Source organism: Ranitomeya variabilis, chromosome 2 (assembly GCF_051348905.1).
Source record: "Ranitomeya variabilis isolate aRanVar5 chromosome 2, aRanVar5.hap1, whole genome shotgun sequence".
Taxonomy (NCBI): domain Eukaryota; kingdom Metazoa; phylum Chordata; class Amphibia; order Anura; family Dendrobatidae; genus Ranitomeya; species Ranitomeya variabilis.
Window position 1 is genome coordinate 358,035,964 of NC_135233.1, and position 15,625 is coordinate 358,051,588.

The 15,625-nt window shown below is 42.7% G+C and overlaps 1 protein-coding gene across 1 annotated transcript in view; it reads right to left on the reverse strand.

Annotated features, from left to right (window-relative positions):
* The window catches only part of LOC143805900 (cytochrome P450 2C8-like), a 114,518-nt gene that overhangs the window by 6,092 nt on the left and 92,801 nt on the right, over nucleotides 1–15,625 (reverse strand). The window contains exon 7 of the mRNA XM_077285652.1: nucleotides 6,886–7,073. Within this exon, the coding sequence (XP_077141767.1) occupies nucleotides 6,886–7,073 (188 nt within the window). The remainder of the gene's footprint in view (nucleotides 1–6,885; nucleotides 7,074–15,625) is intronic.

The window sequence follows — 15,625 nt, forward strand, 5'->3', positions numbered from 1 at the left end:
GAATTGAGATCGGAACCCATGGCTCAATTGGAGAGCCCCTGACGTGCCTAAACAGTGGACACCCCCACAAGTGACACCATTTTGGAAAGTAGACCCTTTACGGAACTAATCTAGATGTGTGTTGAGCACTTTGAACCTCCAAGTGCTTCACAGAAGTTTATAATGTAGAGCCGTAAAAAAAATTTCATGTTAATTTTCACAAAAATGATATTTTTGCCCCAAATTTTTTATTTTCCCAAGGGTAACAGGATAAATTGGACCTCAGACGTTGTTGTGCAATTTGTCCTGAGTATGCTGATACTGCATATATGGGGATAAACCACTGTTTGAGCACATGGCAGAGCTCAGAAGGGAAGGAGCGCCGTTTGACTTTTCAATGCAAAATTGGCTGGAATTGAGATCGGAACCCATGTCGCCTTTGGAGAGCCCCTGACATGCCTAAACAGTGGAAACCCCCCACAATGGACCCCATTTTGGAAAGAAGACCCCCTAAGGAACTTATCTAGATGTGTGGTGAGCACTTTTAGCCCCCAATTGTTTCACTAAAGCTTAGAATGTAGCGCTGTGAAAATTAAAAAAATCATTTTTTTCTTTCCACAAAATGATGTTTCAGCCCGCAATTTTTTTTCCCAAGGGTAACAGGAGAAATTGGACCACAAAAGTTATTGTCCAATTTGTCCTGAGTATGCTGATATCCCATACATGGGGGGAGAACCACTGTTTGGGCGCACGGCAGAGCTCGGAAGGGAAGGAGCGCCGTTTAAAATGCAGACTTAGATGGATTGGTCTGCAGGTGTCATGTTGCATTTGCAGAGCCCCTGATGTACCTAAACAGTAGAAACCCCCCACAAGTGACCCCATATTGGAAACTAGACCCCCCCACGGAACTTATCTAGATGTGTTGTGAGAACTTTGAACCAACAAGTGTTTCACTACAGTTTATAACGCAGAGCCATAAAAATAAAAAATATTTTTTTCCACGAAAATGATATTTTAGCCCCCACATTTTTATTTTCCTAAAGGTAACAGGAGAAATTGGACCACAAAAGTTGTTATCCAATTTGTCCTGAGTACGCTGATACCCCATATATGGGGGGGAACCACCGTTTGGGCACACAGCAGAGCTCGGAAGGGAAAGAGCGCCGTTTGAAATGCAGACTTAGATGGATTGGTCTGCAGGCGTCATGTTGCATTTGCAGAGCCCCTGATGTACCTAAACAGTAGAAACCCCCAAAAAGTGACCCCATATTGGAAACTAGACCCCCCAAGGAACTTATCTAGATGTGTTGTGAGAACTTTGAACCAACAAGTGTTTCACTACAGTTTATAACGCAGAGCCGTGAAAATAAAAAATCTTTTTTTTTCCATGAAAATGATATTTTAGCCCCCACGTTTTTATTTTCCCAAGGGTAACAGAACAAATTGGACCCCAAAAGTTGTTGTCCAACTTTTTCTGAGAACGCTGATACCCCATGTGTTGGGGGGACCACTGTTTGGGTGCACAGGAGAACTCGGAAGGAAGGAGCACTGTTTTAGTTTTTCAAAGCAGAATTAGCTGGAATTGAGATCGGACGCCATGTCGCGTTTGGAGAGCCTCTGATGTGCCTAAACAGTGGAAACCCCCAATTCTAACTGAAATCCTAACCCCAACCTTAACCCCAGCTGTTGTGAATTTGGTTTCTGGGCTCCCCCGGTGGTTTCTGGTGGTACTGCACTTGTGTGCTTCATCTCCTCTGTTCACCTGTTTTCCATCTGGATGTGGGAGTTTTCTATTTAGCCTTGCTCCTCAGTCATTTCTATGCCGGCCAACAATGTTACCAGAAGCCTTTCTGTTGCATGTTCCTGCTCCTAGACAACTATCAGCTAAGTTGGACTTGTTGTCCTAAGTTTGTTTTGCATTTTTGTTCCAGTTCTCTGTGATTGAATATTTCTGAGGCTGGAAGCTCTTGTGAGCTGAAATTGCCACTCTGGTGTCATGAGTTGATATTAGAGTCTTAAAGTAATTTCAGGATGGTATTTTGAAAGGGTTTTCAGCTGACCGTGAAGTTCCCTTTTCTGTCTTCCTACTATCTAGTAAGCGGACCTCAATTTGCTAAACCTATCTTCATACTTCGTATGTCAATTTCCTCTAAAATCACCGCCAATATATGTGGGGGCTACTGTCTGCCTTTTGGGGAAAATTTCTCTAGAGGTAAGCCAGGTCTGTATTTTCCTCTGCTAGGGTCAGTCAGTTCTCCGGCTGGCGCTGGGCGTCTAGGGATAAAACGTAGGCACGCTACCTGGCCACTGTTAGTTGTGCGGTAGGTTTAGCTCATGGACAGCTCGAGTTCCCATCTTCCAAGAGCTAGTCCTTTTGTATGCTTAATTACGTTCTCTTGCCATTGAGAACCATGACAGTTTGGCCGGCCAAGAGTTAAAATAATTGGCAGAAGAAAGGAGAGAAAAGAAGTCTGCAGAGATTTTTTTTTTTTTCTTTTTCCTGAGTTTGCTCATTAGTTGATTCACTAGCATCTCTGCTTACTGCAGCCTTCGTCTCTCTCTCCTTCTAATCCTTGAATGGTTCTGATTTCACCTGATTAATATGGATCCTCAGAGTTTAGCTACAGGTTTGAATAATCTCGCTATGAAGGTTCAAAGCTTACAGGATTTCGTTATTCATGCTCCTACATCTGAACCTAGAATTCCTTTACCTGAATTTTTCTCTGGGGATAGATCTCGCTTCCAGAATTTCAAACATAATTGTAAATTATTTTTGTCTCTGAGATCTCGCTCCGCTGGAGATCCTGCACAGCAGGTCAGGATTGTAATTTCCTTGCTCCGGGGCGACCCTCAGGATTGGGCATTTGCTTTGGCACCAGGGGATCCTGCGTTGCTCAATGTGGATGCGTTTTTCCTGGCTTTGGGGTTGCTTTATGAGGAACCTCATTTAGAAATTCAGGCTGAAAAAGCCTTAATGGCCCTGTCTCAAGGGCAAGATGAGGCTGAAATATACTGCCAAAAATTTCGTAAGTGGTCTGTGCTTACTCAGTGGAATGAGTGCGCCCTGGCGGCGAAATTCAGAGAGGGTCTCTCTGATGCCATTAAAGATGTTATGGTGGGGTTCCCTGTGCCTACAGGTCTGAATGAGTCCATGACAATGGCTATTCAGATTGATCGGCGTTTGCGGGAGTGCAAACCTGTGCACCATTTGGCGGGGTCTACTGAGAAGACGCCAGAGATTATGCAATGTGATAGAATTCTGTCCAGAAGCGAACGACAGAATTTTAGGCGAAAAAATGGGTTATGCTTCTCTGCTAGGGTCAGTCAGTTCTCCGGCTGGCGCTGGGCGTCTAGGGATAAAACGTAGGCACGCTACCCGGCCACTGTTAGTTGTGCGGTAGGTTTAGCTCATGGTCAGCTCGAGTTCCCATCTTCCAAGAGCTAGTCCTTTTGTATGCTTAATTACGTTCTCTTGCCATTGAGAACCACGACACCCAGCCCTAACCCTAGCCCTAAATCCAACCCTAACCCTAACCCTAACCCTAGCCCTAACTCTAGCCCTAACCGTAGCCCTAACCCTAACCCTAATGGGAAAATGGAAATACATACATTTTTTAAAATTTTACTATTTTTCCCTAACTAAGGGGGTGATGAAGGGGGGTTTGATTTACTTTTATAGCGTTTTTTGGTGGATTTTTATGGTTGGCAGCCATCACACACTAAAAGACGCTTTTTATTACAAAAAATAGTTTTTGCATCACCACATTTTGAGAGCTATAATTTATCCATATTAAGGCCCACAGAGTCATGTGAGATCTTGTTTTTTGCGGGACGAGTTGACGTTTTTATTGGTACCATTTTCGGGCACATGACATTTTTTGATCGCTTTTTATTCCGATTTTTGAGAGGCGGAATGAACAAAAACCAGCAATTCCTGAAATTCTTTTAGGGGGGGCATTTATACCGTTCCACATGTGGTAAAATTGATAAAGCAGCTTTATTCTTCAGGTCAGTACTATTACAGCGATACCTCATTTATGTAATTTTTTTATGTTTTGGCGCTTTTACACAATAAAAACTATTTTATATAAAAAAATAATTGTTTTTGCATCGCTTTATTCAGAGAGGTATAACTTTTTTATTTTTCTGTTGATGATGCCGAATGGTGGCTTTTTTTTTGCAGGACAAGATGACGTTTTCAACGGTACCATTTTTATTTGTATCCATCTTTTTGATCGCGTGTTATTCCACTTTTTGTTCGCCTGTATGATAATAAAGTGTTGTTTTTTGCCTTGTTTTTTATTTTTATTTTTTGTGGTGTTCACTGAAGGGGTTAACTAGTGGGATAGTTTTATAGAGCGCGTCGTTACGGACGCGGCGATACCAAATATGTGTACTTTTATTGTTGTTTTTTTATTTACAAAAATAAATGGAATTACTGGGAAATGTTTTTTTTTTCTTTATTTGGGGATTTTTTATTTTATTTTTTATACATTGTATTTTATTTTTTTTCACTTTTTACCATTGTCCCAGGGTGGGACATCACTGTTTTAGATCAGATCGTTGATCTGACACTGTGCATAGCACTCTGTCAGATCAACGATGTGACAGGCACGTTCCAGAGGCTTGCCGGCGCCTGCTATTAGTAACTCTCAGCAGGCGCCGGCAAGCCAGGTCAGTAAATGACCCGGAAGGAGTCCTGCGGCCATCTTGGATCCAGGGACTCCTTCCAGGTCACCGGAGCAGCGCAATCTCATCGCGTTGCTCCGGTGGGAGAGCGCAGGGAGCCCCTGTCCCTTCGCGATCCACCTCTATGCAGCTGTCACTACTGACAGCGGCATCAGAGGGGTTAAATGCCCGTGATCGGCGATAGCGACGATCGTGGGCATTGCTGCGGGGTTTCAGCTGTCATATATAGCTGACACCCGCACCCGATCACCGCGGCGCTCAGCGCGAGACCGCGGTGATCGGTCTGCCGTACTAGTACTGCGGCTGGCACAAATGCAGTGCCGGCAGCGCCGTACTAGTACGGCGGATGGCGCAAAGGGGTTAAGGATAGGTTAATTTTAACATTAAAAGATAGAATATAAAAAATAAAAGCCAGAAAAATCACATTGTTTAAGTTATATAAATGTATTTGCATTTTGAAGTGAGAAATAAGCATTTGATCCCTCTGGCAAATAAGACTTAATACTTGGTGGCAAAACCCTTGTTGGCAAGCTCAGCAGTCAGACGTTTTTTGTAGTTGATGATGAGGTTTGCACACATGTAAATAGGAATTTTGGTCCACTCCTCTTTGCAAATCATTTCTAAATCTTTAAAATTTTGAGGCTTTTGCTTGGCAACTCCAAGCTTCAGCTCCCTCCATAAGTTTTCTATAGCCACTCTATGGCCTTATTGTGCTTCTTTTTGAGCCAGTCCTTTGCTGCCTTGGCTGTATGTTTTGGGTGATTGTCTTGCTGAAACCATTTTTAATGTCCTGGCGAAGGGAAGGAGGATGTCACTCAGGACTTTACGGTACATGGCTCTATCCATTTTCCCATTGATGCAGTGAAGTAGTCCTGTGCCCTTAGCAGAGAAAAGCTCCAAAACATAATGTTTTTACCTCCATGCTTGACAGTGGGGATGGTGTTCTTTGGGTCATAGGCAGCATTTCTCTTCCTCCAAACACAGCAAGTTGAGTTAATGCCAAAGACCTCAATTTTCAGTCTCATCTGACCACAGCACCTTCGCCCAATCATTCACAGAATTATACAGGTGTTCATTGACAAACTTCAGCTGGGCCTGCATATGTGCCTTCTTGAGCAGGGGGACCTTGCAAGCACTGCAGTATTTTAAACCTTTAAGGCGTAATGTGTTACAAATGTTTTTTTTTTGTGACTGTGGTCCCAGCTGCCTTGAGATGATTAGCAAGCTCCCCCTGTGTAGCTTTAGGCTGATCTCTCACCTTCCTTATGATCAAGAATACTCCAAGAGGTGTGATTCTGCATGGTGCCCCAGATCGATGTCGATTGACAGTCATTTTGTATTTGTTCCATTTTCTTACTATTGCACCAACAGTTGTTTCCTTCTCACCCAGCATCTTATTTATGGTTTTATAGCCATTTCTAGCTTTGTGCAGGTCTATGATCTTGTCCCTGACATCCTTACAAAGCTCTTTGGTCATAACCATGTTGTGGAGGTTAGAGTCTGACTGATTGAGTCTGTGGACAGGAGCCTTTTATAAAGGTGACTATGTAAGACGGCTGTCTTTAATGCAGGTCTCGAGTTGATTAGGAGCGTCTAACTGCTCTGTAGGAGCCAGATCTTTAATGGTTGGTAGGGGATCAAATACTTATTTCTCACTGCAAAATGCAAATAAATTAATATAATTTATACAATGTGATTTTCTGGATTTTACTTTTGATATTCTATCTCTCAATGTTAAAAATAGCCTATCCTTAAAAGTATGGAGTGTTCATGTCTTTGTCAGTGGGCAAACTTACTAAATCAGCAAGAGATCAAATACTTATTTCCTCCATTGTAGGTATGGCCGCCACTAGAGACAAAGGGATCCAATCCTGTCCGATGTACTCGCTTCCTACATACTGCATTTGATTCATAGACTGAGAAGATTGTATGCTCAGGAAGCTCCAGAAAAAAAGGTGAGACCTCCTGTACTACAGTTAAGAAATCTTTCTGGCCCTGAGAAGGTTCTTATGTTTCTGAAAGGTTGAGACTGAGACTTGGAAAGACGATTGGGTGGAGTTTGTGCAGGGAGGGCCAAGATCCCTAAAAGAGAGAGTGACCATGTTTGAATATTTGTGAAGGCACTCTTCTCATACCACTAAGCTACCCATCTTGCTGATACCAACCACCAAAGGCTGGCAAATATGATCAAAGATTGAGAGGAGCAGCGTACTCTACCTTTGGAATGTGAAATCCTCTGAAGGTTGTGTCCTTGCTGACAGCATGTGGAACTCCGGCAGGAGCAATATCAGCAAATCTCTGGATCTCATGGATTACAGCTTCTGTATACGGCATTTTACTTTTGTCTTCTATTGATGGACAGCGGTCTTTCCCTATTACACTGTCAATTTCATTGTGGATCTTCTCTGAAGTTAACAAAAATGGAACAATTGAAATATTTTTCAATCTAGAATTATATTCAAATTATATCTATTTTGCAATTACAACCAAATAACAGCTGAAGATTGTTTGAAAAGTTAAGGGTATGTGCCCACAATCCAGAATAGCAGCAGTTTGGAGGCAGCTCACCTGCGATGTGTCCAAACTGCTGAGTTATTGGTTACAAGCACAGTGGATGGGATTTATAGAAACCTGATGCCTACTGTGCTCATTATATGCGATAAATCCTCATTGTTCAATGAACACATGCGGATTTACCTGCGTGATTAGAATGCAACATTTTGGATGTAGCTAAAATGTGCTACTTCCAAAACTTTGCTATATCCTGATCGTGGGCACATAGCCTAAAATGGGTATGCTCAATATGTGTCTTTAGGAGCCCACAGCTACCCAGGCTATTCAGTTCCTTGTTGCTGGGAATCCATTGCTCCTTCTTGACTGACATTTCTAGTTTAGTAGATTTGTCCTTCTTCTGAGTTGAATGCGATTCTATAAAACATTCAGGTCTGACAGTGGCATGTTCTAAAGTTTACACTTTTATCACTGTATTTGTATATAGAGATAGAAGGGCCATTGGAAAATTTCAGGAAAATGAGTGGTGAATAGGAGAACTGCTCTGTAAACAGCCAATGATGTGGTCAAGATACTTATTACTATGCAAGACTGATAACAGTAGATCTGGATCTGGAGCTGAGAGGAAAGGTAGTCAATCGCCGTAGCAACAAAATGTAAACAATGTAACACAAAAGTGCTCATATTGTCCCACTTCCTATGGCACCTAAGATTATCTAGGAATTTCTCTTCCAATACTTCCCCTACAATTATAGCTGGAATAAACCTTTGGAGGAATAAAAATATAGGATATAAACTGGTCCCCTTTAGATTGGATAATGTTCCGCTTGAAACACTGCAGTATGCCATCCCATTCCTTAAGCTAGATAATTGGATAGAAAGTGGAATAACTTGATTGGGGAACTTGATGCAAGCTAATGCTCTATCTCCATTTTCTTCAATAGTGGATAAATATAGCATTAATAAGAGAGACTTTTTCAAATACCTTCAAATTAGACATTTTATGAACAGTATGAATAATGGGTCAGAAAGCTTAAAATCTGAGTATGAATACTATTTTTCTATTAATGGGGACTCTTCTAAATGGATTTCTAGAGCATAATAAGCTATAAATTCTTTTACTGAGCTTTAATATTTGCCTTTTGTTACAAGGTGGGAAAGAGCCTTAGGCTGTACTTTTACCCAGGAAGAATGGTCACAGGCGTTCCAGATAGACAAAAAGTCTTCACATTGCATAACCCATTTGGAATCTTCTAGGAAGATTTTATACAGGTGGTATTTCACCCCGTATCGTGTCAATCAGAGGCGGGTGATTTGTTGAATATTTGGTGGTCATGTCCCCTAATCCGCACTTACTGGTTACAGATTTATAGTTTGATTTCAGGGGTACTGGGATATGACATAGTGTGGGATCCTGCATCAGCTTTATTATCTCTGAAATTAGAGCAACTCCAATACTAGGACGCAGTAATTACAAGCCACATCCTTATAGCTACAAGAGTCAATATAGCAAAGAATTGGAAAAGTGTTACAATTCCTTTACTGCAGGAGACAATGAGAAAAATTCATTATAAGGCTGGCGTCACACTAGGAGTAAGTAAATACGGTCCGTTTTTTACAGCCGTAATACGCAGTAATTGTCCCAAAAACACTGTTCCGTATTCAATGTGAGGATGCGATTTTTACGCACAAATGTATCCGTGTGTCATCCGTATGGCATCTGTATGGCTTCCGTACGGCGATTTTTTTCTCGCTGGCTTGCAAAATGGACATATCATGGATCCATCGGCTCAAATATTCTTAAAAACATATGTACAGTCTATATATATATATATATATATATATATATATATATATATATGTCAGTGAGACACACATATATATATATATATATATATATATATATATATATATATTTTAATTCAGCGCTAGATAGCAGAAAAGCCGGTAATTCAATATTGCCGGCTTTTCCTATCTCCTTCACAAACCTGACAGGATATGAGACATGGTTTATATACAGTAAACCATCTCATATCCCTTCTTTTATTACACATTCCTCTTTACTAATGTAAGAAGTGTCTTTGTGTCAAATTTGGGGTCTCTAGCTATTAAATTAAAGGGTTAAATCCCGAAAAAAATTGGCGTGGGCTCCCACGCAATTTTCTCCGCAAGAGTGGGAAAGCCAGTGACTGAGGGCAGATATTAATAGTCTAGAGAGGGACCATGGTTATTGCCCCCCCTGGCTAAAAACATCTGCCCCCAGCCACCCCAGAAAAAGCACATCTGTAAGATGCGCCTATTCTGGCACTTAGCCTCTCTCTTCCCACTCCCCTGTAGCGGTGGGATATGGGGTAATGAAGGGTTAATGTCACCTTGCTATTGTAAGGTGACATTAAGCCAGTTTAATAATGGAGAGGCGTTAATTATGACACCTATCTATTATTAATCCAATAGTACGAAATGGTTAATAAAACACACACATTATTAAAAAGTATTTTAATGAAATAAAGACACATAGTGTTTTAATATTTTATTATACTCTTAATCCACCTGAAGACCCTTGTCACCTGAAATAAAGTTAAAAAACCAAACAACAATATTCCATACCTTCCGTCGTTCAGTCTTGTCCCACGCTGTAAATCCATTTGAAGGGGTTAAATCATTTTACACCCAGGAGCTCTGCTAATGCAGCTGTGCTTCTGCCTGTAAAACTTGGTGAATGAATGGAATGCAGGGGAATGTACTGTAGTTACCTTGAGTCGCGGTGATGCACCCTCTGCTGGATGAACTTATATGAACTCGAGCCTGGGAAAATATTCTGAAAAGTTCCCAGGCTCGAGTTCATATGAGTTCATCCAGCAGAGGGTGCATCATCGCGACTCAAGGTAACTACAGTACATTCCCCTGCATTCCCCCGGCTCTTCTGCTATCTAGCGCTGAATTAAATATAAATATATATATATATATATATATATATACAGTATGTGTCTCCAGGGCTGTGGAGTCAGTAAGCCACAGTTGCGACTCCGACTCCTGGATTTTATCAGGTTCCAACTCTGACTCCGACTCCGACTCCGACTCCGACTCCGACTCCGACTCCGACTCCGACTCTGACTCTGACTCTGACTCTGACTCTGACTCCGACTCCGGTTCTGACTCCGACTCCTTCATAAATGGCCAATTTGTAACAATAAATTTACTGTTGTAAAATATTAACATCGTGCTTATTCAGTTTCTCACCATCATATAAGTAATCAGACCACTTAGAGCAAAAACTATATTTATTAGAATACAATAAGAATAAAGCAAATAACTTTTATAAACTTTTCTAAACTCTTGTAAGTAAATATATAATAAACACTGTTATGCAGTTAATAAGAAGAAATCTATAAATTTGTCCTCAGAAAAAGTATTGCCTCTGTCAGATCCTCCTTCATGGATGCCCTCAAATCTGATCTAATTATTTTGAGAGCAGAGAACAACCTCTCTACACTAACTTGGGTTGGTGGCAAAGCAGTAACCACTCGGGCAACATCTCTGACAATGTCAGGATACAGAGGAGTCGCTTGTTGCACTGTTATTTTTGATGAACGGTCAAATTTCTCAATTTCTTTTAGTGAACATGAAAAGTTCTGCTGAAATGTACTGGCTGTGTTCTTTGATGGGGATGACTCTTCTTCTATGCGGGAACGCTTTGCACGGTCCTTGTGATCCAAATATTTTTCAAAATTAAATTCTTCATCAGTTGATGAGGGTGAAGATGTGGCAGGACGACCAAATTCTTCTTGTTCCTCCTGACTGTTCTGCAACCATTTCATCATTACTGCTATTTCAAACAGAGCTTCTTTTCCTTTAGTTAGCTGTTGATCATCTAGAAGAATCTGATGCATTGGGTCTACATAAACAGTTGCCAAAAGAATGTTATTTTGTAATAGTAGCTCCTCTCTCTGTTTCATTGATGTAGCAATGCCACTTGCAATTAACCCTCCTCTTTGGGACAGGCGAAACATCAGGTTCTTCCACTCCTTTAACAAAATACCTGGAGGTAAGTCCTTTGCTTGTAATTTTTTAGTCACTGTAAATGGGTGCTCTAGCAATTTTTCCAGCTCAGTCACCTGATTCCACTGACTTTCATTTTGCGTCAGTTGAGGGTTAGCCATGTCTACAAGAAAGGTTTTCAGTTCAACCAAGCGTTGAATCATTAAGTAAGTACTGCCCCATCGTGTGGCTTGATCAATAATTGCCCTTTTTCCAGCACGTCTCTTCAAAATTGAGTCAACTTTAGGGGTTCTGGCAACAGTAGCCAATCTTCTTACCTTGCCAATCAGTGCAGCAGCATGTCCTTCTTGCAGACTGTCTCTTATAGCCAGCTGTAGCGTATGCACAACACAGCGCATGTGATGAATGAAAGAACGTATTGACACAGTTTCAACAAGATCATCTAAACTAGGGTTGAGCGACTTTCATTTTTTAAAGATCGAGTCGGGTTTTGTGAAACCCGACTTTGTCCAGAGTCGAGTCGAGTGCAGTCGGCCGATTATCGCTAAAAGTCGGGGATCGACCGAAACACGAAACCCAATGCAAGTCAATGGGGAAGCATAGTCGGCAGTGCGTGGAGGCCAGGAAAACACCTACAGTGCCCATTTTAATGCCAAAAACATCCATTCTTGTTTCTGAAGCTTGTCAATCTTAATTAACTTTATAACAATAGTTGGGCATAGGAAATTGGGGGTCATTTGGCAAAAGTTGTGGGGGGTAGGGCTGGTTCAAGGCTTTAGTGGGCCCAGGAAATGTGGACTCCATCACGGCGGTGGAGCAGGGAGAGGTAAGTATTTCAACGTTGCAAGTGCTGTGATCCTGAGCAAGCAGGGGGGGGCCCACTCGTTCGCATTGGCACTGGCACAGGGCCCCTCAAAGTACAGCGGTGTGTTTGCATGGCGGGGGCGCCTCCCACCGGCAGCGACACTTTTGCATACTCTGAGGGGCCCTGTGCCCGTGACGTTGCCAACGAGTATGCCCCCCCCACCTGATGAAGGAACCTGCACTTTCATCTGCACCTTCCTCTTTGTCCCTGTGTAAGGTGGTATAACATGCGGGAAGGGGAACCTTACTTTCAGCAGGGTCAGATTCTGGCTGTGTAGAGTGCAAGGGGAATGTAGTGGTCTAGGTCAATGTACCAGCAGACTCATCTAGCAGTGGCTGGGCAATGGGCATGATGAGGAGGAAACAGATATAGGGCCAAAGAATAAAGTAGGCTAAATGCAGTTCAAAATTGGTAACAGGACTAAACAGGCGGCATTGCTTTGTTCAGTGGAGTAGCAAACCCAAGAGCAGCAGACACTGTTTTAAGGGCCCAACCACACTAGTAGGCCAAATGCAGTTTAATATCTGCTACTGTAGACCAAAAGCCAGAAGGTTGAAGCTCAGCTTTATTCAGTTGAGGACAAACAACATGGAGGGGCAGACACCGTTAGTAGGCCCTAACCACCAATTTTTAAAAACACAGCACTTAATGAGAGCCAGAAGGTTGAAGCTCAGCTGTATTCAGTTGAGGTCAGACTCAACACCAGGGAGGGGCAGACACCGTTAGTAGGCTGTAACCAAAGTTGAAGGCCAAATGCAGTTTAATATCTGATACTATAGGCCGAAAGCCAGAAGATTGAAGCTCAGCTGTATTCAGTTGAGGTCAACACCAGGGAGGGGCAGACACCGTTAGTAGGCCCTAAACACCATTTTTTTTTAAATAACAGCACTTAATGAGAGCCAGAAGGTTGAAGCTCAGCTGTATTCAGTTGAGGTCAACACCAGGGAGGGGCAGACACCGTTAGTAGGCCCTAAACACCAATTCTTTTTTAAACAACAGCACTTAATGAGAGCCAGAAGGTTGAAGCTCAGATTTATTCATTTGAGGACAACTTGAATTAGGGACTGCAGACAGACTTACCAGGCTGTCCCCTGTGTGGACCATGCATCCAATACATTAACCCATTGCGCCACAAAGGACACGTAACCTTCCGTGGCCATGCCTACAGGTCCATGTGTCTGTTGTCAGGTGTACCTTTGGACTCACAGATTGACATAGTGCATGGACAATGCGGTCTTTTACATGCTGGTGGAGGGGTGGGATGGCTTTTCTCGCAAAAGAATTGTCAACTGGGTAGCCCATAGCGTGGTACAGTGTAGTCCATCATGGCTTTATTAATATTAAATAAAATAAAAAAATAGGCTCTATGCACTGTAAAATAAGTTCCAGGGGTAAACGGGCAGCATTGGTGTGGTCAGTGGAGGAGTAATGCAAGTAGGGACCGCAGACAGGCTATCAAAGGCCTAAAATAACAAACAATAGGCTTATGGCAGTTTTACATCGGTTACATGGATGCACAGGCAGGCAGCATTGTGGTCAGTGGAGGAGTAGTGCAAGTAGGGACCGCAGACAGGCTATCAAAGGCCTAAAATAACAAACAATAGGCTCATGGCAGTTTTATATCGGTTACATGGATGCACAGGCAGGCAGCATTGTGGTCAGTGGAGGAGTAATGCAAGTAGGGACCGCAGACAGGCTATCAAAGGCCTAAAATAACAAACAATAGGCTCATGGCAGTTTTATATCGGTTACATGGATACACAGGCAGGCAGCATTGTGGTCAGTGGAGGAGTAATGCAAGTAGGGACCGCAGACAGGCTATCAAAGGCCTAAAATAACAAACAATAGGCTCATGGCAGTTTTACATTGGTTACATGGATGCACAGGCAGGCAGCATTGTGGTCAGTGGAGGAGTAATGCAAGTAGGGACCGCAGACAGGCTATCAAAGGCCAAAAATAACAAACAATAGGCTCATGGCAGTTTTATATCGGTTACATGGATGCACAGGCAGGCAGCATTGTGGTCAGTGGAGAAGTATTGCAAGGAGTGTCTGACACAGTTAGTACTCCAAAAAAATAAATAGATGTTAATGTCTCGCAAAACAACTATAAGTAAAAAAAGGGTGTCATGCTTAGGTACAGGGGTGGGCTCAACTGCAGAGTTTATGACAAAGTAATTTGGCAGTAAATTAGTATTTACTGGTGTCAATATAAGACACTGACCCAGACTACTTTAACTAGCATCATAGATGCAAACAAATTGGTATTGTTTGTCAGTGCCAGGCATTGAATGATGTCAGTGCATAGACTAAACATTGGTGGAGCTGTGCGAGATAATTTTGCACGTGGTAGAGCACAGTTTGAGCTGGGGGGGGGGGAACTCTCTTGTGGCCGGCGGTACCGCCCCAGGGCCCCTCATGTTACAATGGTGTGTCTGACGTTGGGTGCGCACCACCACCGCCAGAGACACTACATTGTACTATGAGGGACCCAGTGGCAGTGCCGTTGACCAAAAGCGGGCACACCCACCTCTTCAGACAATCAGCACTGTAACGGGTGCTTGCGCCAAGTGGCGAGACAACGGCCCCGTGGGGGGATTTTTCCCATTGGGGGAGGTGTAAACATGTCGTATGCTGGACAAACAGCTGCTGCAAATTAACAGATTGGAACACTCAGTAAGACCAGTCCACAAGCAAGACCTTTTTATAGGAAAGCTAGGTGTCAGCCGGGAAAGGTGGGGCAAAATAATTTGAAATCCAGGAGTGGTTCATTTTAATGAAGGTGAGATCATCCACATTTTGGGTAGCCAGACGAGTCCTTTTTTTGGTTAATATTGAACCAGCAGCACTGAATACTCTTTCTGATAGCACACTAGCTGCTGGGCAAGCAAGCTCTTGCAACGCATATTCTGCCAATTCAGGCCAGGTGTCTAATTTTGATGCCCAGTAATCAAATGGGAATGACGTTTGAGGGAGAACATCGATAAAGGAAGAAAAATAGTTAGTAACCATACTGGACAAATGTTGTCTCCTGTCACTTTGAATAGATGCTGCAGTACCTGTCCTGTCTGCGGTCATTGCGAAATCACTCCACAACCTGGTCAGAAAACCCCTCTGTCCAACGCCACTTCTGATTTGTGCACCTCTAACACCTCTGCCATGTAGCCCCCTGCAGCTTGTGTGAGACTGAAAACCATCACCGGCGTTGTGTGCTGGGAATGCCTGAATCAAACGGTCTACAAGAGTAGCTTGTTTGGTTGCTAATATTTGTTCGAGGTTCTCATGTGGCATAATATTTTGCAATTTGCCTTTATAGCGATGGTCAAGGATGCAGGCCAACCAATAATCGTCATCGCTCATCATTTTAATAATGCGTGTGTCCCTTTTGAGGATACGTAAGGCATAATCCGCCATGTGGGCCAAAGTTCCAGTTGTCAAATCTGCGGTTGTGCTGGTTGGAGGGGCTGTTACAGGCAAATCTACGTCACTTGTCTCCCTTAAAAAAACAGAACCCAGCCTTGCAACGCCACTAATTTCTGTTGGCCCAGGAGAAGCTTCCTCATTCAAAAAGTACTCATCCCCA